Source organism: Trachypithecus francoisi, unplaced genomic scaffold (assembly GCF_009764315.1).
Source record: "Trachypithecus francoisi isolate TF-2019V2 unplaced genomic scaffold, Tfra_2.0 Contig01579, whole genome shotgun sequence".
Taxonomy (NCBI): domain Eukaryota; kingdom Metazoa; phylum Chordata; class Mammalia; order Primates; family Cercopithecidae; genus Trachypithecus; species Trachypithecus francoisi.
In genome coordinates this window covers 33,676,311-33,703,820 of record NW_022681442.1, presented here as the reverse complement: position 1 = coordinate 33,703,820, position 27,510 = coordinate 33,676,311, and the positions used below count along the sequence as shown (strand labels likewise).

The 27,510-nt window shown below is 48.8% G+C and overlaps 1 protein-coding gene across 2 annotated transcripts in view; it reads right to left on the bottom strand.

Annotated features, from left to right (window-relative positions):
* The window catches only part of CRTAC1 (cartilage acidic protein 1), a 165,384-nt gene extending 147,954 nt beyond the window's left edge, over positions 1-17,430 (bottom strand). For both annotated transcript variants that reach the window (XM_033186631.1, XM_033186641.1), the window contains exon 1: positions 17,057-17,430. In XM_033186631.1, the coding sequence (XP_033042522.1) occupies positions 17,057-17,080 (24 nt within the window). In that variant the 5' untranslated portion in view covers positions 17,081-17,430. The remainder of the gene's footprint in view (positions 1-17,056) is intronic.
* Between the last annotated feature and the right edge of the window lie 10,080 nt (positions 17,431-27,510).

The window sequence follows — 27,510 nt, the reverse complement described above, 5'->3', positions numbered from 1 at the left end:
GAGCAGCTGGGTGGGGATGGGGGAGGAAATGAGAAACTAAAGAGTATTTAATAACCACTGTCGACATGCCGAAATGTAGCATGGATGTGAAGGTCATTGGACTTTTCAAGGGATGACCTCTATTGTAGTGAATGGCAAAGGAGTTTCAATTTGAGGGCCAAATCCAATTGATTGGCAGTGGCTGGAAAGAGTGCTGTGATCAGCTTACAACATCAGCAATGGGCATGGAAGAGAAAAGTGGCATCCGACATGTGTTTTAGAAGCTAGTTAGTTCCTCCCAGGCACCACACCTGCAATTTGGGTCATGGCCACCAGTGAGGCTGGTCCCATTCGGGTAATATGAGCCTAAAAGTTCTAATCATTAGAACCTTTCTAATGAAGGCCCTGAGAGTCAAGAACCATGATCTAGCCTCTTTAGTTTTACCTTTACTTTTAATGAAAAGGAGAGATACGAAAGAAGTAGTTGCTCTGTGTTATCCGTTTCCAGATAAATAACTTAAAGCAAGATGAGAAAGAAATAATGCACCCATTGGCTGACCTCTATTTTGCCTGGGTGGCCTTAAACAAGTCACAACCTCTTTGGGTCTCAGTTTTCTTCCCCAAAATGAAGGTTTGGAGTTCTCTAAAGATCCTTTCCGGCTCTAAAATTCTATGATGAATTAAAGGATATTTTTTTAGATGCAGACCTTCAGCAGTTTTTTCCCTCCTGAGTTTCTTCTATAAACTTCAGACCAACCAATGTGTTTTTCCTTTCTGAGGATATGAAACATATTTTGAACAAGACAAGCTTTTCAGCAGGGTTTTATAATAGTTGCCTCACAAGGGCCAAGGCCAGAGAGGAGCAAGCCATCATGTGGATCCTGAACTCACCCAGCATGAGTAGAGCAGTGGTTGGCCTCCCCCTGAGACCAGGGAGAGAGTGGGGCAGGGAGAATAAGTCCTTTACATTTCATTCCTCTGCCATGCCAAACGTACCCAATGCACCCACCAGGCTGCTCAGTACCAGTTTGAAAGTCAGGGATAAGCAGTGGGCTGTCTTGATGGTGTATTTTTTGGGCAATGGTTATGGTGAGGAAGCTTAGAAGACGGTCTGTAAATATAATATTTACCCTCTTTTTGGGGGGTTCAGATAAAGTAAATCATTTAAATGCTCTTCTCTACCCTGGCTACTCAGAGCAGTCGGCAGACCAGCGCATCAGCGTCATTTAGGAGCTTGTTGGAAATGCAGAATCTTGGATCCCACTCCAGACTTAATAAATCAGAATCTGCATTTTAACAAGATTTCAGATTATTCCAATGCATGTTAAAATTTGAGAAACACTGCTCAATCTTGGCTGTGCATTGGAATCATCTGGGGAGCTTTAAAAAAATTCTCATGCCTGACAATAGTTTCTTGGATAAGACAGCAAAAGCACAGGCAACAAAAGAAAAAATAGCTAAAACAGACTGCATCAAAATTAAAAACTTTTGTACATCCAAGGACACTATCAAAAGAGTGAAAAGGGAACTTACAGAATGGGAGAAAATATTTGCAAATCATATATCTAACAAAGTATTAATATCCAGAATATATAAAGAACTACAACTCAACAACAAAAAAACTAAACAACCTGACTCACAACAAAGGACTTGAATAGACATTTCTCCAAAGATATACAAATGCTCAATAAGTACATGAAACATCACTAATCATTAGGGATATGCAAATCAAAACCACAATGAGATACCATTTCACACCCATTAGAATGGCTATAACAAAAAACAAAAACAGAAAATAAGTGTGGTGAGGATGTAGAGAAATTGGAATCCTTGTGCACTGCTGGTGGAAATGAAAATAATGCAGCTGCTATGGAAAATAGTATGGCAATTCCTCAGAAAATTCCAATTAGAATTGTCATATGATCTAGCAATTCCACTTGGGCATATACACGAAAGAACTGCAAAAAGAGACATGAACAGATATTTTACACCCATGTTCATAGAAGTATTATTCACAATAGCCAAAAGGCAGAAGCAACCCAAGTGTCCGTCAACAGCTGAATGGATAAACAAAATGTGACCTATGCATACAATGAATATTGTTCAGCTTTAAACACAGAGGAATTGCTTTTATATAGGAAGAAAGAAAAAATAAAAAATAAGTAAAAGGAAAGAAATTCTGACACATACTACAAGGTGGGTAAATCCTGAAGACATTATGCTAAGTGAAATAAGCCAGTCGCAAAAGGACGAATACTCTATGTTCCACTTCTACAAGGTGTCTAGAGTAGTCAGATTCATAGAGGCAGAAAGCAGAATGGTGGTTGCCAGGGGCTGGGTATAGGGGAAATGGGAGTGTTTAGTGGATTATGGAGTTTCTTTTTGGGAAAATGAAGAAGTTCTGAAGATAGATGGTGGTCATGGTTGTACAACAATGTTAATATGCATAACATCACTAAAGTATATGCTTAAATATGGTTAAAATTGCAAATTTTATGTTCTGTGTATTGCATCACAATAAAAAAATATGAGTGCTTGGGTCTCATCTCAAGATATTCTGACTTAACTGGCACAGGATGTGTGTGTAGTAAGGGCACCAAATTTTTGTTGCTGTTAATAGATAATCATGGGATATCAGATTTTTAAAAGCTCCCACATGATTCTAATATGTTGCAAAATTTGATGAGCACTGTTCTATATCAGTGCTTCTCAAACTTTAATGTGTGTGTGAATCACCTGGTGGTCTTGTTAAAATGCAGATTCTGATTCAATAACTCTGCAGTGGAGTCCAAGATTCTATATTTCTAACAAACTCCCAGGTGGTGGTGATGATGTCGGTCCATAAACTATACACCGAATAGCAAGGCTCCATACCGTAGCTCCCAGAGTCCTGAAACCAGACTATATACTACAGTGAAGGTACAAGATTGGTTTAAGAACATTCTCCTCTGCCTCTGGATCTAAGAAGCTGAAATCAATCCTAGGTTATGCAATCTCCAGAGCTGCCCAGGCTCAGTTTATCTTTACACACTCATAGAGCTGGCTGTCTTCAGCTCAAGATCAAAGTACCACAATTGACAAGGAGTGACAAAGATGGATTCTGACTCTAATTTTTATGAAGAGGTGAGAAGGGGAAAGCGTTGATGCTGGAGAGAGGGTTAGGTCAAGGAGATGAAGGATAGCTCCCATTAAAGGGCAGAGCCTAGAAAGAAGGGATTCTGGGCAGGAATTTGCAGGCCAAGATAGAAACATATGCCCTTGTGTTCCCAGAAACCATCATAGTGCCTGATACCTAGCAGGTTCTCTGTTAATATGTGTTAAGTAAGCATAGGAATGAGTATGTCCAATTGATAACATGAATCAACAGAAACTGCTTGTAATTTGTCATAGTTGTTTAAAAACTGTTCTTCCTCTAAAGAAATGCTCCTCAAAAGGCAATGTGCTTACCAATCACTTGAGGGTCATGTTGAAAATACAGATTCGGATTCGGTAGGTGTGGGGTGGCCCCTGAGAGCCTGCATTCCCAGGAAGCTGTCAGGTGATACAAGACCCTAGGCTGGTGGCTCTGAACCCTAGGTGCCCAACAGAACCACCTGGGGTGGAGGTGTTTAGAAATATGCCACCACCCACGTCCCTTACCCAGCTTCTGATTGAACTGGTCTGAGGTGGGAGTTTGAGTGCTGTGTATTTTTAGAAGCTGCCCAGATCATATAAATGGACAGTCTGGGTTGGGAACCACTGCCCCAGCTTCGTGGTCCCCAGATGGGAAGCTGCAATCTGATTTGAAGTGAGAAATGTTTCTGCTACCAAAATTCATCATCGGCTGGTTGAAGTCTATAAAGAAAATCTATTTATCTAGGGAGTGTCAGAGGAGGAGGGGAGATATAAAGTTTTGGGGGAAAAGCAGAGCAGGATGACACTGCCTGAAGCAGAAGAGCAGCTGGCACCTGGAGTGACCTCGCATATTGTGTGGCTGACTCAGGGAGCCTCTTGTCACACCACTGTGAACATCTGAATCCTTGGGGAGAACAGGTCGAAAGATTAAGAATGGAATGAAAAAGTAGGTTGAACTGAACTGTTTTGTTTTCTTGAATGCTTGGGTATCAAGCACCTACTATGTATTAGAGCACTGGGAGTAGCACTCCCCGGCAGGTGTAGCACTAGAGAAGTACAGAGTACACACTACTCCATGCAGAAATGCGGAAGGTCCTAGGAGTGAAAAGATGAATAAAACCCAGCCTCTGCCTTCCTTGAAGGAGCTCTCCCAATAGTCAGTGGAGCAGCCATGTGATTTTAGGTGTAACACCCCGTGTAAGGGCAATGGGAGGCTATTCAGGTAAAGCAGCCCAGACGAGGCGAGGCTAAATATCAAAGGCAGAGGGGCACAGGGCCAGAGCGCAGGGTGCCTCGGTAAGGGATGTGAGCTTCTCCTGCAGGGGAGGTGTGCGGAGGGGGAAAAGAAGGGACTTCATAAAGGCCAGAGATGGGAAAACTCGTGTTTCAAGCTGTGAGAAGAATTGTTTTTTAATAATAATTTATTTTCTGTTTTTTGAGACAGGGTCTCACTGTCAACCAGGCTGGAGTGCAGTTGCACGATCATAGCTCACTGTAGTCTCAAACTCCTGGGCTCAAGCAATTGTCTCACCTCAGCCTCTCAAGTAGCCTAGGACTCCAGTTGGGTGCTAACACTCCTGGCTATTTTTTTTTTTTTTTTTTTTTGTGGAGATGGGGTCTTGCTACTGTCGCCCAGGCTGATCTTGAACTTCCTGGGCTCAAGCAATTCTCCCACACTGGCCTTCCAAAGTGCTGAGATTATAGGCATGAGCCATCACACCTGGCAATAATTTCTTAAAAATGCTCTATAAGCAAACTTTTTGAACAATTCCCAGCAAGGTGAAGAGACAGAGAGATAAAGAGAGAGGCCGGGCATGGTGGCTCATGCCTGGAATTCCAGCACTTTGGGAGGCCGAGGCAGGTGGATTGCTTGAGGTCAGGAGTTCAAGAGCAGCCTGGCCAACATGGTGAAACCCTGTCTCTACTAAAAGTACAACAAAATTAGCTGGGTGTGGTAAGGGGCACCTCCTGTAATCCCAGCTACTCAGGAGGCTGAGGCAGGAGAATCGCTTGAACCCAGGAGGTGGAGGTTGCAGCAGTGAGCCAAGATCGTGCCACTGCACTCCAGTCTGGGTAACAGAGCAAGACGCTGTCTCAAAAAAAAAAAAAAAAAAAAAAAGAGTGAGACCAACATTTGGAGTTAGCAACCCGGCTTTGGATCTCATCTTGTTGGTCTTTGGTGTCCTCATCTGTACCATGGAGATCAGATGACCGGCTTTCAAGGGTTAAGTCAGTGACAAGTAAGGCCTCTCCAGGGCCAGGCAGGTGGCACCCAACTTGCATGTTCCCCTTCTTTGACGCAGAGAGCTGAAAGGTGAGATAGTCCTTAGACATTAATTGTGGGTTCCATGTAGCCAAACTGTTTTCTGTGGCCTCAGGACTTTCCTGAATTGAGCCTGGAAACCGGTAACCAAGCAACCTGGATTCTCTGACCTGGGGTCAGGCAGCTGTGGGGAGAGGCCTCCAGGGCAATTTTCGGGGTAAGCAGTTCTTTCGCAACTATGGAAAGAGCCAAGGCCACACCCCAAGCTCTCATGAAAACAAGAAGCCTAAATGTTTCCGATGTTGGGAACAAGCAGAGAATACACAGCCTTTCAGACACTTGTAGGAGGGCTGAGACATGAAGGAGAGAGGCAGCCATGGGAACACTCTGCCCGGCACAGGCTGGGCCACCAGCTCCACAAAGACACCCACAAAAGAGCTCCTGGCACTCAAGCAACACTGGAGAAGAGCTAATAGGAGCTGCCCTGGGTCTTCACCTGTGACAACACTTCTTGCAGACCTTTGATGACCCTGGCATTGTGCTAGGTGCTAGGGTCACAGCAAGAAAACTGCTCACCATTTGCAGTACAGGGTGAGGGGTGCTGCGGAGGAGGGAGCACAGAGAGATCTAAGTTAGCTAGTAGGCGGAGCTGGGGAGCGCTTCCTAGAGGGAGGGGTTGTAGCTGGAGGATGCCATGAAGTTAGGTGGGCATGGAGAGGCAGGAGGAGGAGCAGGAAGGAAAGAAAAACAGAGAGCCGACTCTGCAAAGGTCAGGAGGACCCAGCCTTCACCCAATCTGTCCTTCCCTATCTACAGACCCCACCGCCTGGCTTATAAGCTGGGAGGCAGCACCCATTTCCCCACACTGCGTGTTTCCAGTCAAAGGCCCTTCCATCAGACTAGAGCAGTGGTTCTCCACTACGGCGATTTTGCTGCTCTCTGGCCCCAGGGACATTTGGCAATATCTGGGGATACTTTTGGTTGTCACAACCAGGGAAGAGGTGCTACTAGAATCTAGTGGGTAGAGGCACGGAATTCTGCTGAACATCTACAATGCACAGGACAGCCCCCACAATTATTCAGCCCAAAATATCAACAGTGCTGAGATGGAGAAACCTTAGCTAGAGTGACATCCTGGGCCTCCCTCTTTACTCTGCTCCCTTCTCCCAAGGGAGGCAGTTTGAAAGAACTGGGATTGAAGAGCCCTTTCTGGACCTGCCTCCCTGCAGGGGTCACTCTGCCATGTGTGGAGCTTGGCCAGGCAGGCTCCACCCTGCCCCCACCCACAGGGAAGCCTGCAGTGGGCAGGGCTAAGGTGTCAGCAAGCCCCAGGGACCCCACACAGGAGCCTGGCCTGCCAGGCAGTTGCCTCTAGAATAAAGGTGGCATTTCCATCTCCACCTGCCTGAGCCCCACCTCTCCTGTCCTTTCTCTTAGTTGGCCCTGAATCTGAGTCGGGGAGTGGGACGCTATTCGCTGGACCCCTTCAAATCCCAACACTGTCACTCCGGCTGGAAATCTGGCACCATCTCTGCTGCCTCTTCATTCTTCACACCCACTGGATCCCCGAGTCAATTCTGCTTCACAAATCTCACTCAAAGCTGCTCAGTCTTTCCACCCCTCCTGCGGGGGATCTCCCTCACCTGAACAATAGCAATACCTGCTAACTGCTTCTGCCTCTCCTCTCCCCTCCTCCCACTTCCACACGCTGCCAGAGCTTCCTTCCTAAATCTCAGAATGGGTCATGTGGATCTTCATACGGACTCTGTACACCAGGCACACAGAGAGGCACGTAATTGCAATTTTGCATAGCAAGTACTATACGAAGAATGGATAGTTAACAATAATAATACATACCTACCGCTGACCATGTGCCAGACACTAACCCTTCACATGAGTGACCCACTTAATCCGCATAGTAACCCTGTGAGAGAAGAACTATGACTGTCCCTATTTTACAGATAAGAAAACTAAGGCACAGAGAGGGTAAGTAACTTGCCCAAGGTCACACAGCTAGTACCTGGTGGACCCAGGATGTGCATCCAAGCAAAGGAGCTCCAGAATTCTTCAACACCATACTGAATAGTTTCTCTCATGATATCAAACTTGTCTTAACCAAGTGAGATGGGAGCACAGTGAAAGGAGCAACCATCTCTGCCTGGGGAAGCTGGGGAAGGCCTAAGAGAGGCAACACCAAGCAGAACAGAGGAACAAGATGGAGAGAGTGCTCCAGGCTGAGAGGAGCAGGTGCCTGGGAGATGTGCAGGTTTGTGTAGTGCAGTGAGGCTCTGCAGGGCAGACTTGGGGCAGGGGCAGGACACCTGGTGGGAAGGAGTACAGCAAAGGAGGCTGGAAAAGATCTTGGAAGCCTCGTGAGTGACACAGGCCCAGTGGGCCAGGGAATGCCATGGCTGGAGTGGTGTGTTAGAAGGAATTCTCTGTCAATACAGTGTGGAGACAGTCATGAGAAAGCTGGGCTGGAAGCAAAGAAGCCAGCTAGGCAGCAAATACTGTGGCCCAAGTGAGCGAGAACACTAGAGGCCATCATTCACTCATTCATTCATTCATTCACTCACTCATTCATTGAGTCATTCATTCACTCATTCATTCATTCATCCATCCATCCATTCACTCATTCATTCATTCCTTCATTCATTCATTATGTCTTGTGCACCTACTCTATGTCAGGTACTGCTCTGGGCACTAGGAAAACAGCTGAGAACAAGATGAAGTTTTTGGTAATGTATGGCATTAGTATACATTCTAATGCTTCTATTTCTGTACCCTGTCCCCCACCCTTGTCCTCTGTATTGCCAGTCTAAGAGACAAACTCCAGACCTCTGCAACTCCCTACCCCACAGAAGGTGCCATGTTTCATGCATTTTCCCCAGCACGAAGAAAATGTAAGAATTCCTCTTCCTCCCCTCTACCTGGAGACAGTTCTAGACACTGCCTGCAGCAGCACTCATAGATGAGAGACTTGGGCTTGCTCCAGAAAAAGGCAGACAAACCCTCAGGGGACCCAGTAGAGGAAGTGCCACAGAAGCCAGTGGGCTAATGAAATGGTGTTTCTGAAAGTGAGAGGACAAATGGAATCTCCTAGCCTTATGCAGAAGTCACAGCAGGTTCTTAATAGGTACTATTAACTGCTCAGACTTCCCATTCTGTAAAATGGGAAATAACGTTTATCGGGTTGTCGTGAGAATGAAATGAGATGAATGTGTGTTAAGTGCTGAGCGTAATGCCTGGCAGAAAGTCCACACGTGGTAGGTAACAGTACCAATAATCACATTGTTACTACTAATGACAAATGTTTGTGGGATGCATGAATGCGTACCAGGTGACAGAGTCCAGGCCTGCTTGGTGCTCCCCTTCCAGGAGTAGTTGCCAGATGTTGAATGGAATGCTCTGGACTGTAAGACTTTGAGGAATAGGTTTGCTTCTGTAACTAATTTGTCCAGGGGACCCTGATGGAGTTCTTCGACTCCTTAAATACTGCTTCCTAAGCACAGAACCCCTTAGCATGCTATGCTACACACATTAATTCTTCAAACATTGAGAAGATGCCTATGGGCCAGTTTAGAAATGATGAAAAAGACATAGTCCCTGACCTCAAGGAGCTTACAGTCTATCAGGGGTGAGACATAATTCAGTGGGATAAGCTCAGAGTAGAAACAGGTACAAAGTAGGCCGGGCACGGTAGCTCACGCCTGTAATCCCAGCACTTTGGGAGGCTGAGTCAGACAGATCACCTGTGGTCGGGAGTCTGAGACCGGCCTGACCAACATGGAGAAACCCCAACTCTACTAAAAATACAAAATTAGCAAGGTGTGGTGGTGCATGCCTGTAATCCCAGCTACTTGGGAAGCTGAGGCAGGGGAATCGCTTGAGCCTGGGAGGCAGAGGTTGTAGTGAGCTGAGACCATGCCATTGCACTCCAGGCTGGGCAACAAGAGCAAAACTCCATCTAAAAAAAAAAAAAAAGGAAAAGAACAAGTATAAAGCCTAGACATAGGCCATAGGAGGGTGGGATTAACTAGGGAGGTGGTGGGAAGGGCAGGCAGAAAAGACTCTCTGAATATGGTGAATTGGATTCTAGATGGTGGAGACCTATGGATCAACGACATGCATGTGAGACAGCTTGGTACATGCTGTGGATGCATTTGTTGCTGCTGGAGAGCAATGTCTGGGATATGGGGTCGGGGGGGAGAGAAGAGGGGACAGTGGGGACAGGGGTGGAGACGCAGTCTTGTGTGGGGCAGCAGCTGGGACCTGGAGAGCCTGCCATGCCACAGTAAGGAGCCTGGAGTCACAACATGTGGGAAGTTTTGAAGTCGGGCAGAGACAGGATCAGACTTGCATTTTTGAAAGGGCGTTTTAGACTTTAAGCAGCAGTGTGCAGGATGGATAGACCATGTTTCTGAAGAGTGAGTGACAGCATCACAGAGAGGATCTGAATATCCTGGGGCACGGGTCAGGTGGGGCACTGGATGACTTTCAAAATCCTTTTCCAGGCCTAATAGTTTATGGGTCAAGTTTTTCCCTAAATAATTTAAAATGCATTCATGGACCCTGCTATTTAAAAGCATCCTCCCAGATATCTTTTTGTGATTTACTTCCTAGTTTGTCTCCAGTGGAAGTCCAAATTTCCATGTAGTCTATCAGCTTCAAGCAAAGTAAACCTGCACTGAGCTTCCCCGCAGCAGCCAGGTGGGAAGGGGGCAGGAAGGAGAGGGAGAACAGCAAAGGGAGGTAAAGAGGAAGAGAAACAGCCTTGCTCCAGGCTCAGAGCCAGCCATCATCTCATGGAGTGGGTCTTGTCTGGAGTCCTCAAACGCTGCTTGATTAGGGGACCTTTGGAGGTTTACATAGTCCTCATGCCGGCTCTGGGAAGGAGCTAGATGGAAGGTGGGTTTGGAGATCCAATCGAATACCAAGGGCCACCTCTGCCCCAGAATGGCCACCAACATTCACTTACTCATTTGTGCACCCACCGAGCACCTACTGAACCCCTCCACATGCCAAGTGCCGTGCTAGGCACTGAATTTTGTGGCTGAGAACAAATGACAATGTCTGCCTCATACTGTTTACAAGGCAGCATTTCTCCTTGAAGACTCTTATTTCCCCACCTGAAAAAGCCTCTTTGGATATACACAGCTTCTCAGATGAGAGGTGCATGATGATGATTTCTAAGAAAGAGCCTGTTCTTAGAGACTAGCGTGAAAGGGAATGTGCCACCCCTTAGAGGAAGAGACTGCCGGTGATGGAAAGAGCCTGCCACCAGCTCCTCTGATTACAGTGACTGACCTCCAGAGGCTAAGGGACCTCTTTCAGGACAAGTAGAAGATTCATGGCAGGAATCTACACAGTGACGCTCCCATGTGGGAAGAGAGGGATGTCACCTCAGTCCTCTCAGAGGAGCCTCAAGTGACTTCCTACCTCCGATCCTGAGCACAAGGAGGACAAGACCAGGGTCAGACCTCATGTGAAAAACACCAACTAAGGCTGTTCCCACCAATCCTACAAGAGTTCCTCTGCCCTTCTGGGAGGAGAACTCCAGCTCCCAGGCCTGTTCCCCTTCCTAAGAGCTGTGTTAAAATTTGTACAACATGATGCTTCCTTTAAGACCAGTCTATATCAATAGAGGTCTGGAATGCCAAAGCAGGAATCTCCACCGAGGTGGCTACTCTCCAGGTAGGTGAAGGTTGATGTAAGGAAAGAAAGCAGTCCCTGCAGTCCCTCCTCAGGTCACCGTGACACTCCCAGAGCTCAGCAGTGATTCCCATGTCCTTGTCACTGTACTTGTTGGGTGCAAATAAAGATAAGAGTAACTGGAAACAACAGAGAGGGTCATTTTACACTCTCTGCACTCTCAATTCTTCTGTAGCTAATTAAAGTAATATGTCAAATGTCCCTTGGAAGAGCTGTTTAAGAATATGTCTGTTAAGTAAACAAGGCTTCACTAATTAATGACACGCCTTCCCATCCCTCACTGAAGTTCCTTGTAGAACTTCTGGGCCAGGAGGGTTGAGCAGGAAAGGATGGAGGAGAAGTCGCCATCTCCTTTTCTCGGAGGGAGAGGGGACATATCCAGCCTCTTGTCATTTGTGGAGCTATCAGTTTCTCCTCCGGATGTTGATCAGATTTCCTGGGCTGGAACCAACTTACAGGGCCAGGGTACTGGAATTTTTCCAAGAAGTAAACGCTTTGCTTCTTACGAAGTCAACATGATTTCTTTCAAGGAAAATTTTTATTTTTTTAAGTGCCTAGGGTTTTTGAAGGGCAAATCTTTGGACCTTTCTCTAAAGAGAATGATTATAATATATATCTATTTTTTGCTAAGACCACCTCCCCACCACACACACACACACACAGAGGCATGAGGGTGGGAGAATGATTTGTTCAGTATTACACAATGAGTCAGTGGCATAGCCAGAAATATAACTTTCCAAACTCCCAATTCTTAATAATAGAAATATTAATATAGTCTCTATAATTTTCTGTTTATTTTTGTTTTCACAGCTCACATTCAATGTTCACAACAACTCTGGGGAAATCTGGGTAAAACGGTCTCAGGAGAGAGCAGATCTGAATTCCATTCCAGCTCTGCCACTTGCTTGCAGTGTGATCCTGGCTGGTTCCCTCTCCTCTCTGGATCTCAGTGCTGTCAGCTGTGAATTGGGGGAATTGGAGGAGAATACTTCCAAAATCCCTCCCACCTCTAATGTGCTGTGATTCTGTACTGCGATGCTCCAGTCCTGGGTTTCTCAATCTTGGTGTTAATGGCATTTGGGGCCAGATAATTCCTTGTGGTGAGGCGTGTTCTGTGCACTGTATGATGTTCAGCAGCATCCCTGGCCTCTACCTAGTGGATACTAGTAGCACCTCATTCCCCAGTTGTAACAAGAAAAAACGTCTACAGACATTGCCAAATATCTGGGAGGGGGAACAAAATAACCCCTGTAGTCACCATTCAAGGACTTTGATAAGGTCAAAATCATGCGTGCTTCAGTGGAAAAAAGGTCTTCCTCTCCCTTCCTTTTCCCCAACCCTTTCACACCTTTCTGCACACTTTTCAAAGACAACCTCTCAGTCCTTGGCTACTTCTCATTTCTTAAATGCCCTAAATGGTCCAGGGTGTGTTTGGTGTGATAATGAACCAATTGATTTCATACTTTCTCCTAAGGAAAGTTCACAGGTTTATGTCCCCTAAGCAACCAGCCAGGTTCTCCAGAAATCCCTAGCAGAGCCCAGGCTGGCCTGGAAGCCTGTATCTGCAGCCTGCAGGAGGCTCGGTGAGCATGAATTTGTCAGCACTCTTAAATCACTGGGCTCCGAGGAAGGCTTCTCCCAGCAGAAAGATCCTTCCTTAGGAATCAATAGCTCAGGGCCCTCCATCACATTCAGAATTATCCTGGGACCTGTAAAATTTCTTTTTCCCAAACATGGCAGAACCCCAAAGTGAAAACCCTGAGGTGGGGGAGGGAAAGAGGCAATGAGGGAGCCCTGCCAAGAAGTCCTTGCCCATCAGCCCAGATGTTGCTGTGAGTAGAGGCTGATGTGCAAACCTGGGCACTCAAGCTCACTCTCTGGGAAAGAGAAGACTCCGGGGGTTCCCAGTGATTCAGCAATAATATCCCCTTCCAACTGAATACCTCTTTACCTCTAACCAAGGGCAGAGGAGACTAAAGACTGTCTCCCTCCAGCTTTGCTCCCCTACCCTCATCACACGTTGTCAGCCTCATCATTTAGCAGAGAAGGAAACTGAGGCTTGCAGAGGTTAAGTGGTTTGTTTAAGGTCTCTAAGCCAACAAGCACAGACCAGATTCTAAGCCTGTGTCCTTACCATTACAATGAGAGGGGGACGGGTCAGTCATCCGGTGGGGCTCATAAAAGCCCCACTAGACAACTTCCTGTTTCTCATAGTCTAATGCCACTTCTCAAGCTCTCTACCCACTCCCACATTCAAACAAAAGTCCAGAGAGCTTATGCTATAACCACAGTTTATGTAAGTGTATTCCTCTGGTCTTATCCAGAACTAGACCAAATCTTGAGAATGCAGGCTCATTTCACCAGTAAAGCTAGGAGCTGGTGAGATCTCAAGCACAGCCTCTTAAGACTCCAGTTTAAAGAGAGGGGCTTTTGCTCTCAGGTGGTCCATGTGATCCTGCCACCTCCCTCCTCCCGCTGAAGATGAAGCCCAATTTCATCTTCTGTGAGCATGAGGGAGAGGAGGGGACTCAAGCATCTTCCCTGGCAACAAGCATCCCTTTCGTGAGTCTTAGGGAGAGAAGAGGATTCCGCCTCTCAGAATTCTGGCTTGGCAGCAGTGGGTTTCTTATGAGGGTAGGCCGCCAAGTCTGCTAAGGCTCCAAGAAGAACCAGGAGGAAGTCCTTTCAGTGTGCAAATAATCCAGGTGGGGAGACAAGAACAAAGGGGGCAGCCCACACGCCACTCAGCAAACCTCTTTCCAGAGCCCAGCTCAGATGTCAACAGCAGGCTCTCGGAACAGAAGAAAGGGCAATGGAAATGGTAGTATCTTGCAGATCACCCAAGAAGCCCAAACATAAGGATTATGCAAAAATAGAATGTCCTAGCACTCTGACCTTGAGCTAGGAGCAGCAAGGGTGGAGGAAATAGGCAAATACTCTTTGGAAACTCTCCAATCCATCTAGAATGAATCTGGGAGGTCTCACTAGCAATGGTGTGACTGCAAGACAGAGAAACCCCATGCCAGCATTCCTTGGTGCTCCAGGCCTGGGTTCCAAGACCACAGTGGGGGACTCAGCACTTCTGACTCTTAATGCACAGACAGAAACCTGGACTTGCATGGCTTTTGCTTAAAACACCACTTGGAATAATGAGACGAGATTGTAGAGGGAGGGAAAGAATAATTAGGACTTTCTATGACCTGTGTATGTCCAAGACAAGAACTGTATTTTCTCCTCACCTTCTCACTCTGAAAAACAGATTCAAAGAGAATTTCCCCAACTGTATGGGATGTATTAATTTACCAAAGCCTGGTCAGTCAATAACTATGAGTGACTACTGTACAGAGAAAGTATATCCATCTTTACAGTGAAGAGGAAGCAGGCCACTGGAGTGGAAACAGCTCTGAATCGAGCACTGGGAATCCTAGGACCTAGTTCCATGTCTTCCACCAAATAGCCATGTGACCTTGGCTTTACCCAGCTTCAGTTTTCTCATCTGTGAATTAAATGTGCATGTGAGCGTTGGGATGGGATGGGGTTGGATGAGATGCTCTCCAAGGCTCCTTGCTTCTGGCTCTCATGTTCTGGAACTCCATGAACCCTTAAAGGGTTCAAATAACACAGTGGCTCCAAGTACAAAGGAGTGATCCCTGAGAGAGGGTGGGGCTGTGTACCAGCTCTGTCTCCTTGGAACGTTGTGCTTGCACCTGCCCCATTGCACCTGAGGTCACAGGACCACCTGAAGCCCAGGAGGCATGTGGTAGAAGGATTCGAATTACGATGGTGGTGGTTGAAGGCTGTAGGCTGAGCTGCCTTAAAGCATTAAGTTGCTACAGCCAGTGAAGGGCAAGGAGTGAGAAAGTCAGTGGTCCTGAGCTAGCTACCTTTGGCGCCCCCTACTGGACACCAAGGAGTCTGCTCCACCATTATGCTTCTACCGCCTCAGCATGGTAAGCAAGGGAGGGCTTGAGCATGGGAGGCTGTCAAAAGCTGTTTAATAGGACTGCCTTCCTGGTTGGTGGTATTCTTTCTAAAAGCGTCTATTTCACTCCCTAGAATTACACAGGCCATTGGTCCACACATTCACAGGGGCACCCCGTGCAGCCATAGGACGTCTTAACCAAACATCAAGGTGCCAAGGAATAAACACCAGGATTCCGAATACCAGGTGCTGCCCAGATGGAGAAGGGAAGAAAAAGCAACAAGCAGGTACTTCACTGCACAAATCCCCAGTGGAGAGAAGGTCTTGGGAAATGCAGCAGAAAAATGTTGACTGCAGGGAGACAACGATGGAGTTGGGGGTTGGGATATGGATTGATAGCCCCCATAAAATATCTCCAGGCTGAAGCAGGTACCCTAGGAGTTTGAACATCCAGCCACATTCAGGGATGGGATAAGGTGGAGGATTCAGCCCCAAATGAGCAGCCACAGAGCAGGTTTCCCTGACTCCCCACACACAGTTTTGACCTTCTCCAGAGTCCATTAGTACCCACCGGAAAGTGGAATGTTCTAATTGTGGTCCTCTGTGCCATCATCAAGACCCTCAACTCTCTTCATTACCTCTTAAATTGACTTTAGGACCTACTGCCAGAAGGATGTTCTTAACCAAGTCGAGAGAGAGAGAGAGAGAGAGAGAGAGAGAGAGAGAGAGAGAGAGACAACATTTTCTCAAGAACCATGCTGGAACAGCCACCATGTTCCCACTTTTCCAGCCTCCACCTCTCCCCCATGGCTGAGGGTGATGTACTGTGTGACTCTCTCAATGAGCTCTAATTCAGTCTTGGACATCTCCAGCCCCAAGTCATCTGGGTTCCAAATTTCCGTCAATCGCTTATCTCTTCCCACATGAGTTCTCCCCTGACTCAAGACAACACTATAGAACTGTCCCCTGTCCTGGAACCCTCTTCCCTTCTTTTCCACCTGGCTTCACGTGGAAAGTCCTGCACCCATCCGAGAAGATATCTCAAGTACGACTCAAGAATGTGTACTGTCAGGAGAACTGAAGCGTCTCCTGGGATGTGCAGAAGCCACACTAGGTGCACCCACCACCACCACCACCAGCAGCGGCAGCAGCAGCAATATTCATTAGTCATTCCCGGAGGAAGCCCCCCCAGGCTCTCAACCCTAGGAGAATTTCCCCGCCACTCTGGGAGGCTTCCATCCAGGCTGGTATGACTTTGGATTCTTGAGTTGCTTTCTGCAGAAGCGGGACTAACCAGGGCTCCCAACTAGTGTACTGCAAAGAAGCGCGCTGCATTGCTGGGCATGCCCCCAAGCCCGGCCTGGCTGCCCCATCAAAGCCTTCAAGTGCGCCCACGGGGTCGAGGAGGACTCACGGTTTCCCTGGAATGCCTGAAGCTGGCTTGCCTGAGGCAGCCTGAAGGGAAGACCACACCTCGTCCAGTATAAGGCGGCTAGCAGCTACGCCGCGCGCTGGGCTGGCTCCCGGAGCTCTCTGCCACCCAGCGCTGTGCCCGGGAACTGGGCTTCCCAGGGGAGGAAGAGCCAGCCCCCGGGGCTCTTCCCCAGCCTAGAAGCGTAGGCACTCGGCCGAGGCCAGTGGCTTCCCCGGCCCGGATCTCAGCCTGGATGAGTGGGAGACTCTCCCGATACCCTGGCACGTCCCTCCTCACCCGCTCCGCCCCCTATCGGCCCCGGAGGCCCCCTCCCCTGACAGCTGACCTCCAGCGCGCCCCCAACACCTTCTCTGTCAGCTGCGGGCTCTTGCCCCCACACCTCGGCTCCCACCTCTCCGCCACCTCCAACCCGGCCTCCGCCTCGCCCCCCAGCCCGCAGGGGAGGCTCCGCGCGCCAATCGAGTCCAGCGCCTCCCAGCAAGTTAGGAGCGAAGCCGCCGCCTTCGCGATCTCCGTCTTCCCCGGTTCCCGGGCGGCGTCCCTGCCATCCTTGCGGGCGGATCCGGGGGGCGCGCAGAGCTGGAGAAACTTTCTCTGCCTGAGGGTGGGGGGCACTGGTGCGGGTACTCACGCCGGGGTCAGCGCTCGGAGCCATCCTCCCGCTCTCGGCCCCGCCGCCTGGGGGCGTGGGAAGCGGGCGCTTGCTGCCGCCTCTGCCGCCGGTGCCGCCGCCTGCTAGCTTCCAGCCCCGGTCCCGGGCTGGCCTCGAGCCTCCCGCCCCGACGCCGCGCGCTCGCTTTATAGAACTCCACTCGAGCGCGCCCGGGCTTATGTAAAGGCTGGCGGAGGCCCGCAGCCAATGGCGCGGCAGTTGGAGCTGGGGGCCCGGGTTGGGGGGCGCCAGTGCGGCCAATCGCGGTCCAGGGAGCCCGGGGAGCCAGGCGAGGGGAGGGAGCGCCTCCCCGCGCTGATTTAGGAGCCGGGATTGCGGTGGCAGCAGCCGGCAGCCAGGCTGGCCCGGCGCGGCGCGGCGGGCACTGGGGTGGGCGGCGGCGCAGGCGGCGGCGAGGGCGGGCTCCCCCCCGCGCCCCGCCACTGCGTCGCGTAACCTTCAGGAGGCAGCGGGGCCTGGCGAGGAGGGGAGAGGGCGTCTGGCTGGGCGCTGGGGGCCCCGGGCGGGAGGGAAGCGGGGGTCCCTGGGGAGGCCGCGCAGGGAAGGAATGCGAAGGGGGAGGGGAGAGCGGCGAGCCCCAGGACCCCGCGGCCACCCTTGCGCTCAGGACCAAGGGTGGCGGCGGGAGCGGCGTCGCTGCCTTCCCGTTTCTCCCCCAGGATAGCGATCTGGCGTCGCCGGGCCGGGCCATAGCGGCCGCGCGAGCCGCGCTGATGGCGAGATTTCGACTGCGGATCTAGCGCCGAGCCGATCTTTATCCAGCCTGGGGACGTGTCCAAGCACCTCCCGAGGACTGCTGAGTATGGAGAGCAGGGCTCCGCGACGGACCCCGCAGGCGGGGAGCGGGCGAGCGCAGCTCCGAGATCAGGCGCGCAGAGGCCCAGGTGGCTGCCGGCAGCGCCGCTTCCACTCCACCCTCTGTCCCCATGGGCAGTGCCCCCACCCCGTCCCACCTAGTCCCCACCCCAGCAGTGGCCGGGTCGGGCCTGGCCCTCCTGCTCCTGCTGCCCGCGTCCTACTAGCCTCCCTCACCGCTTTGATCACAGGTACTGCTCCCCTGTCTTCGCCCCTAACCCGCTGCCTTGCGAGGGGATGGCTTCTGCCTCTCTGGACCAGGGGAATGGGGGTGCTAAGCGCCAGAAAAACACACCTGATCAGCAATGCTCAAAATACCCCTGTCCAGGCAGGAAACTGGCCTTGGTGGGTCACACTCTGAAGGCAAATCCTTTATTTTACGCCTAGAATAGAGCCTGGCACATAGTAGGCGCTCAGTGTTTATTGAATGAATTCTGAGCTTCCATTAGTGAGGTCTTTGGGTTTCTGAAAGCTGGGTAAAGGGCTACAGAAGAGAAAGACTTGGGAATCCACCATTGGAGAGGGAAGGAGCTAGGACTGTTTTCCCATCTGTTGACGCTTTTGTGACCATCACCCACTAGTCTGGCTTCTGGGCCCTTGACTCTTAAAATGATTTAAATGTGTTCTTTTATAGAGGGCCAGTCAGTCAGTCCCTGGCCCCTGTTATCCCTGGATTTTGAGCAGAACTACCAGGACCTACTCTGGGCTCTGTTTTCAGGTCTCTGTGATCTTCCTCTGAAAAGAAATAGCTAGGCATAGACAAACTTTCTGGCTTTTTGAGCCTCCATCAAGCCTTTAACGGTTGTGGGCCCCTTTGAAAATCTGGCAAAAATTACTAAATCATTTTTGCAGAAAAATATACAAACACACATTTACACACACACACACACACACACACACACACACACACACCCCTTGAGTAAACTTTCAGGATCATTAGGAACCCTGAGTCTCTTGGGGCTCTGTCCAATGTCAACCTGTTTCTTCAGGGATCTAGGACGGTAGTTTATAATCACCCTCCTTTTGGGGATCCCAGACCCTTTAGAACCTTTCAAGAATCTCATAAATGTTATGGATCTGTTTCTTTTAAAAATTCTTACTCACATACACACATGTTGACATGCAACTTTAGGAGGGTTCATGGATCATTAAAACTTAATCTAGGGCCCTGATTAAGAACCTTCATCTATTGGCAAATAGACTCTGCTCCAAGGCCATATCTGATTCCCAGCTCTCTGCATAAGGAGTCCAGTTGGTTCTGCACCCTGCTGGAGCATGCCACCACCTTGTTCTGAGGCCATCTGAGTCATCCGGCCAAGGCTCTGGCACCTGAGAGGCTATCTCCACACTTTCTCTGCATCTTGGTCCCTGCCACCCTCTTACTGTGGAAATAAGTTGCAGGTTGTCATATTCTGTCTGATCTATGAGCATTCCTTAGCCAGAAACTCCAACTCAGGGAGACAGCAAGTGACTGGTAATTAACCAGTTTCACTCAATCCCAAGCATCTGAGCACATCTTTCTTGGTTTTTGTTCTCACTTCTCTCTCCGCCGGCAAAGCTGTGCACAGCAGCCCCAGCTGTAGCGCCTCACCTCACCCAGACCCGACAGATTTAGTAACCAGCATGGTAATTATCAGCATTAGCCAACCAGATGTGAAGAGGTGCTCTGTGCAAAATAACTCTATAATAATCTCACACTTTCCTGCAGCTAGTCAGGTAAGGTTACAACAGACCAAAGGTGCTAGGGAAGGACAGAAAAATGCAGGAAATGATGGAGATGTTCCAGCCAGGAAGTGCTCCAGGGAATACAATCCGGCTTCAGCACTTGAACTTGTGAGGGTTGAGCCCAGTGGGCCAGGAAGTCCTGGCTGGAAAATTTCTCATTTCTCTGATGTCCTCTATGTCCTTTTGCTCAGTTCATGTCAGTGTCTCTTCAGAGCTCCAGCCCTGCCACCCTCCCTATCCCATGGTAGACCTCTTGTCCTCCCACATTGCCCAGGCACACCCAGCTTTCTTGAGGCACATGCACACAGTTATAAGACTGAATTGTGCCTCTCCAGACCAAATTCACATAATGAAGCCCCAACCCCTAATGTGACTGCATTTGGAGATAAGGCCTTTAAAGGGGCAATTAAGGCAAAATGAGGTCATAAGGGTGGACCCTAATTCAATAGGACTAGTGTCCTCATCAGAAGAGAAAGAGACACCAGGGATCTCCTATTTCTCTCTCTATGTCCTCAGGAGAAAGCCTGCGTGAGTAACAGAAGGAGGCCACCTGCAAGCCAGGAGCAGGGCCTCTGAAGAAACCAGACCTGCCAGTTCCTTGATCTGGGACTTCCAGGCTCCAGAACTGTGAGAACATTAACTTCTGTGGTTAAGCTCCACATGTGTGGTATTGGCTATGGCAGCCTGAGCTGACTAATAAACACATTTTCAGCACACCCTTACCCCATGCATCTTGTTCAGGCTCCAGTCCTTTGAGCCCAGTGAAGTTGTTTGTCTTCAGAGTGTTCCCCCACAAACTTCTTCATTCTTACCTAGGAAACATGCTTAAAGTGTTTTCTCGTCTGTTCATACCCAAACCAAGACTTCCCTCCTGCACCACCTTCCAAAACTGCCCTGGCCAGCAGTTTTCAGCTCTCCTGCAGGTCTACACCATCTTATCACCTGTATGCATATTTGCTTTTTTCTCTGATTGTTTCACTCAGGGATACTTGGCCTCCCTATCAGAATATGACCCCTTGAAGTCCAGAGTTTGTACCTTACAGTTGACTACCTCACAGAACCCAGTATGAAACTGGGCACAGAGTGAACACACGGTAGATATTTGCTGAGTTATTCCAATTAAACCTATTTACTTAAAAACACTGTTAAAGCTATACAGTACTTCATTTTCTAAAAACTCAAGACATATTGTGTGTGTTAGTCATCATCAGCATCACTGGAGCAGGAGTTCTCAGGAGCTAGTTTTCTCCTAAAGTCTAGGCTCAGAGAGGTTGGACTTTACACAGGTTGCTAACAGTCACACACGTCAAGGACAGGACAAAGACTGTGGGAAACATCAAAGACAACCTCCAGCCCCCACATCCTTTCATTGACAAATGACTTTGTTAATTCTCTCTCTACATTAGAAGATTTGCAATTCTTAGTTTCCTTGTGGCCCTCACTGATCCCCTTCGCTATCTTCTCACATGAGAAGTCAAGACCCCAGATCTTAGAGATTCTTCTGTCCCAAGAGGTCTGTCATGGGAGAACAGAGAGGCTGGTATAGTTCCTCACAGCTTTATCTGAAGCCCTTGAAGCCAGAGGCATTTTAGAATTCAGAAAGGTACCATACATTTCGAAACATCCTCAGTAAAACCTTGAGCAGCATATTGAAATCAGACACATTAATATTTCTGCAGCAAAATATATGAAGTTTACACTAAGCAGGTGTGAGGATAAAGTAACTTCACATCAGTTTAGGTCAGATTTTGCTACCAGATGAGTTTTGGCATCAAACTTGCAAAACAAAAATCCTTTTAACTTACAGAGATTTGAGGGTTTGGAATTGTAGAAAAGGGATTGTGTATTTTAGCCTTGATTGTCCAAAAGAAATGAATGTTTTTGTTAGGGGGTGGAAAAACAGCAATAGTTGAAAATGGGAAACCACAAACTGTGAAAGAAATGAGGAGCTAAAGGGAGTGTGAGGAAATAACCCCTTCTCAGACCAAGTCGTATGGAAGGGTCGTCCCTTTTTTCCAAGGAGTACACATTTATCACACGGCTGATGAGTTTCAGATGCACTTGTGTTAACAGTGCCTTGTAAATGGCAGATGTACAGGATGGACTTTCAAGGGGAGGTAGGTTAGGGGTAAAGTTGGACGGGAACTCTTTTTTTTTTTTTTAGAGGGAGTCTTGCTCTGTCGCCCAGGCTGGAGTGCAGTGGCCCCATCTCAGCTCACTGCAAGCTCTGCCTCCCAGGTTTACGCCATTCTTCTGCCTCAGCCTCCCAAGTAGCTGGGACTACAGGTGCCCGCCACCTCGCCAGGCTATTTTTTTTTGTATTTTTTAGTAGAGACGGAGTTTCACTGTGTTAGCCAGCATGGTCTCGATCTCCTGACCTCTTGATCTGCCGGTCTCGGTCTCCCAAAGTCCTGGAATTACAGGCTTGAGCCACGGTGCCCGGCAGAAACTCTTTTAGAGAAGTCACAAACCTTGGGGGATGGCTCAGTCAGGGCCAGAGCCATCACAGATGCAGAACGGAGTCTTCCAGATGGCCAGAGAGTTAGTCCAGAAGACCTTGAGCTGCAAGCACATGCTGCAGGGAAACTCTTCCAGGTAGACAGTGCCCCAGGAAAGGGATGCTGGAGGAAGGAGGACACGATGGAATCCTGGGGAAGTCTGGTTAGAAAGTTTAGAGGCTGTGGGGCAGGGGGAAGCCTGGGGGTAATGATGCAAGCAGGTGTCTGCTCATCACGTTAACCTGTGCCAAAATAGCTTGGGTTCCAGGAACTCACCTGCCTATGTGTCCAGTGAGCTATGGGGTTTTCCCATACTCTCGTGGGAGTGGCTCTGCAATCTGAGGGGCTGGTTAAGAATGTGATATAGGGAGGGAGATGGGAAAAGGGAAGCCATGGTGGGCCCCAGACCACACAGCTCTCTACCCCTGCTTGAGATGCTCAGCCAGCAGTCTTTATGATAAAGGGGCTCCCTGAAGTCCAAGTCAACAGCAAGGAAGCTTCATCTTGGATCTTCATCATTGTTGCTGACCTTGGTCCTGCTCTGCCTTTCTTCTCAGGTCCTAGTACCACACCGTTACCTTTTTCTTCTGATAGAACTCCTGCTGGTACCCCCAGCTCCAGTCACTGGGTCTCCATCCCATTCTCACCTCCTGGTGCCCTACTCCATGACACAGGACCTCAGGGCCTAGGATTCTGGGGTCTGGATACTTTTCTTTCTTCCCTGAGGTTGAGTCTTTACCACCTGCTGCTCCACATTCCAGGCATCAACTGTCCTCTTGAATCTCTGCCAACTGTCTCATGCCAGCTTCCTTTAACATGCCCCCAACCTGGCCTCACTTTTGTCTCCAGCTGCCAGGACTTCCCCAGACCCTGGCCCTGCCTTGGTGGACAGGTCCTGTTTCAGGTTCCAGCCCTTCCAGGTCTGGCATATCCAGCTGCCAACCCACCCAGGTTTCTGACAGACATGAGCTCATGGTCATGGTTTAAAAAAGAAAAGAAAAGAAAAAAAAAAAAAAAAAAACCCTGTCAGCAGTTGGGTGGTGGTAGCACACACTTACTAGCAGCAAATGCCAGTGAGCTCCTGAGCTAGGAGTGTCCTTGTCAGTTTCCATCCTAAGGGAAGAGAGAGAAATGGGTGCAAAGTGAAGAGAAGAGGAAGGGGAACAGGAAGGAGTAAATAAAAGGAGGGGAAGAATCAGGAGAAGAGAGAAAGGGAAGGGAGGATGTTGGGAGAGGACGCAAAGTGGGGCAGGAAGAGTGTCTGTAGCTGTACCCTGTTTTCAATGTGTAAGCTGAGCATGGAGAGCTTGTCATCCGCAGAGTCAGACATTGACACAAAAGAAGATGGAAAAGGTAATTGAGCCTGTGTGTGTGTGCATGTGTGAGGAGGGGGAGAGAGAAAGAGAGACATAAGAAAAAGAGAAAGAGAAGAGTAAGGAAATGGGCCATCCAGGAAGTAGAAGATAGAAGTGGAGGGCTAACAAGGTGGACAAAAATCAATGGCATCTGGAGAAAGGAATCCATGCTTGAAATTTGTAAGGGCCATCATTTCTGATTACTCTTCTGATGTCATTAACCAGGGTTTGTGGAAGACCCTCTGCCCCGACAACCTATCTCTGCACCTCTTGCTTGGTTCTCTGATTTGTTACAAATCCCTATCCTCATCCTGACCCAAATTCCATTATAGATAGGATGGATCTCTCATGGGTTCAGCTTGAGGGTATGGAGGTATGTTATGACCGGCCATATGCAAGGGTAAAATGAGGATAATAAAACCTCTTGACGGGGATTTCATAAGAAATACGTGAGATAATGTACGCAAAGCCCTTAGTAGAACACCTGGCACATAGTGAGCATTCCATAAATGACAGCTATCATCCTTCTTCCTTTCTTTTTCCTCAGTCTCTGTACCCAACTGTCACCTCCTTCTGCCTGTCATTCCTGTGAAATGCCACTCACTTTCATCACTTTCTCTTCCTCCAAGCCCTTTAGCACATCACATGTGCATTTCTCCTATTGCAGACATGTAGAGCCCCTGCCTTCATATTCGCCCCACCCCAATCTATGATAATCCTTTAATTGTGTAGCACTTTATAGAATAAAAAAAAAACCTCATTAACATCTATGAGATAGACACATAAATGAAGGCTCAGAGAGGTGTAGGGCTTGCCCAGTGCAGCACAGCGAATAAAAGGCAGAGCTGGGGCCAGGCACGGTGGCTCACGCCTGTAATTCCAGCACTTTTGGAGGCCAAGGCCGGTGGATTACCTGAGGTCAGGAGTTTGAGACCAGCCTGGCCAACATGGCAAAACCCCATCTCTACTAAAAATACAAAAATTAGTTGAGCATGGTGGCAGGCGCCTGTAATCTCAGCTACTTGGGAGTGAGGCAGGAGAATCACTTGAACCCAGGAGGTGGAGGTTGCGGTGAGCTGAGATCGCACCATTGTACTCCAGCTGGGGCGACAGAGAGAGACTCCATCTAAACAAACAAACGAACAAAAAAAGAGCTGTGATGCAAATGCAAGTCTCTTGGGCCAAAATCAGTGCATTCTCCACTATCCACAGAGTTGAGTCAGTAAGTGATTCTTTTATGGCGCTATTATTGAGGGTAGAGACCTGGTTTTACATTTCCCATAAACCTCTTCAAGGTCTGACCCACAAGAGGCCCTTAGTCAGTGTCAGTTATTTACTTCCAGGCACCCAAAAGAGCTCAGGACTACCCTTGGCTTAGCCCTGCTTCCATGGTAAAGGGTCCTCTCTGCTTCAGTGTTGCTCCCTTCACACCCCAGAGGCAGGATCTCAGCCTGGACCAAGGCTCGCACACACCGTAGATGAGGGCTGAGCAGACCCGAAGCCAATATTCCATCCTTTGGTGAGGCAGGGAGAATATTGTGAGGAATTAGGCTTGTTTAAGTATAGCTCAAACCAGCAGAGAATAAAAGCAACTCCATGCTCATTGCAACAGAAAGGAATTGAGATTTCATGAAAAGAAGGCCTTTTTCTGCGTGAGAGTTGTGAGATGTTAGAACGAGATTCCTGCAGAGGTTGTAGAAACTGCTCCCCTGGAGGTCTTTAAGAGCTGGAGCGCTATTCGCTTTCCAGCGGGATGCGGGGCTGAAGGCTGTGTGTGCAGGCGAGGGCACAGGCAGCTGGAGGAGGGCTCAGGATGCAGCAGGCCTGACCTGACACCTCCGCCGCGGGAGGCAGGTGGGAACTCAAAGGCAAGGCGGGGCGGGGCTGGGAGGAGAGAGCAGGCCCCGGGGAGGCAGGAGGTCAGAGGGGCAGACAGCACGAAGAGTCAAGAGTCGCAACAGGCTGTCGAGTTCCCGGTTCCTGGTGGAGAGCCCCGCAGGCTGTTTGTTCTCCGACATGTGCAACTGCTGCCTGCTGGCGGGGCTGTGGGTGAGGCAGCGTGGAAGTAAGGGGTGGGAAAAGGTGCATTTTGGACCCTCGCATTGATTGGACCCAAATGGACAAAAGCCAATTATTTTTCTCTCAGTAAAGCAAGGTACGGAGGCTGGCCATCAAAATATTAAACACACTTCGCTTCTTGGTCTTTTGGCTAAGATCAAGTGTAAAATATTAAACACAAATAACTAAATCTGAAGGGAAGTCTTACACAATGCTTGTTAAACAAGTATGCTGGAAGTATTCTGGGAACACAAAATACCCCAGATAAAAGTGCCACATCTTCCTCCTTCCTGGAAGATCCACTTTCACTAGAAGACCCACTCTGGAAGACCCACTTTTACTAGAAGACCCACTTTGCCAGGGGTGGGGAGAAAGAGGAGGAGTGGTAGGTAATTTACTGGTAAGAAATAAAAATATCTGGCCAGGCGTGGTGGATCACACCTGTAATCTCAGCACTTTGGGAGGTCAAGGTGGGCAGATCACCTGAGGTCAGGAGTTCAAGACCAGCCTGGCCAACATGGTGAAACCCTGTCTCTACTGAAAATACAAAAAAGTAGCCAGGCATGGTGGCACATGCCTGTAGTCCTAGCTATTTGGGAGGCTGAGGCAGGAGAATTGCTTGAACCCAGGAAGTGGAGGTTACAGTGAGCCGAGATCCTACCACCGCACTCCAGCCTGGGTGACAGAGTGGGATTCCGACTCAAAAAAAAAAAAAAAAGGAAAAGACATAAAAATACCTAATTATGATTTGAATAAATCCGCATATATCATGGAGCTGAATGCAAAACTGTGTGAGCATATTTTAAACAAAGCATGAGCCTTGAAAAGACCTTCCAGGCTTCCTGTTGGGTAAGATTCTCAGATTCCCCCAACCTTGTGGGGATTCGTGTAACCTTTTCTTTTGCGTTTAGAGTAGTAAAAAGTTTTAACAGTGCTGCTTTAGTGTTTACAAAGCATTGTTTCGCACCACATCTTATTGGGATATTCAATAAGCATTTAAGCACTTTCTGTGTGCCAGGCGCTGTGCCCTTAAGGACAAAGAAGTGGGTATTTGTATTTCCCCTATTGTGGAGAAGAGGAACTAGAAAGACGGGGTGACTCCCATCACCTCCCGAAGTTCTCATGGGGTAAAGCAGAGCTAGGAATGTGGGTGTCTTTCTTGGCATGCTGCGCCTTTCTGCCATGCCTGCTGCTCTTTCCATATCTCTGCAATTCCTCCTACACCCATTCCTGCCATTAAGCAATTACACAGCACTCACCACCACGTGCCATCCTCCCGAGAGATTTCCAGGCAGGAGGGGCAGGTCACAGGCAAATGGGAAGCCCAGGAAAGCCAGCTGGTGCCTGTGCCTTTTCTCCTTCTGCCTGTGATTATGACATGGTCTGCACGCATTTACAGGTAAGGGCATTAGCACAGAGTAACTAACATCCTCAGGTCACAGGCAGAGCATCCAATTCTGTGACTGGGCTGATGGAGTCACAGCTCAGCGCAGAGCCCTAGGTTATCTGGAATGTGATCAGTGCACTGGATAGCCCAGGATAGATTGCTCAACAACAGGCATTTGTCCTGGGCTTGTTAGGTGTGGGCTCTGTGTTAGGCTGGTGGGAGAACAGAGATAAACACAACCTCTGCCTTCAAGGAGCTTACCATACAGCAGGAAATTGGTGCCCAAGTTGTGCTGAAAGAGATAAGGAATAGGGCCAGGCACAGTGGCTCATGACTGCAATCCCAGCATAGTATTTCTGTGAGGCCCAGATGAGATACTGCATGTGGAATGGCTGGAGAATACCTGTCTAGAGTATGCTTGAGTGACAGTCCCAGCTTTGCCACTTACTTATTTTGAGAGGAAGAAGTGGGAGGATTGCTTGAGCCCAGGAGTTTGAGACTAGCCTGGGCAACATAGGAAGACCCCCATCTCTA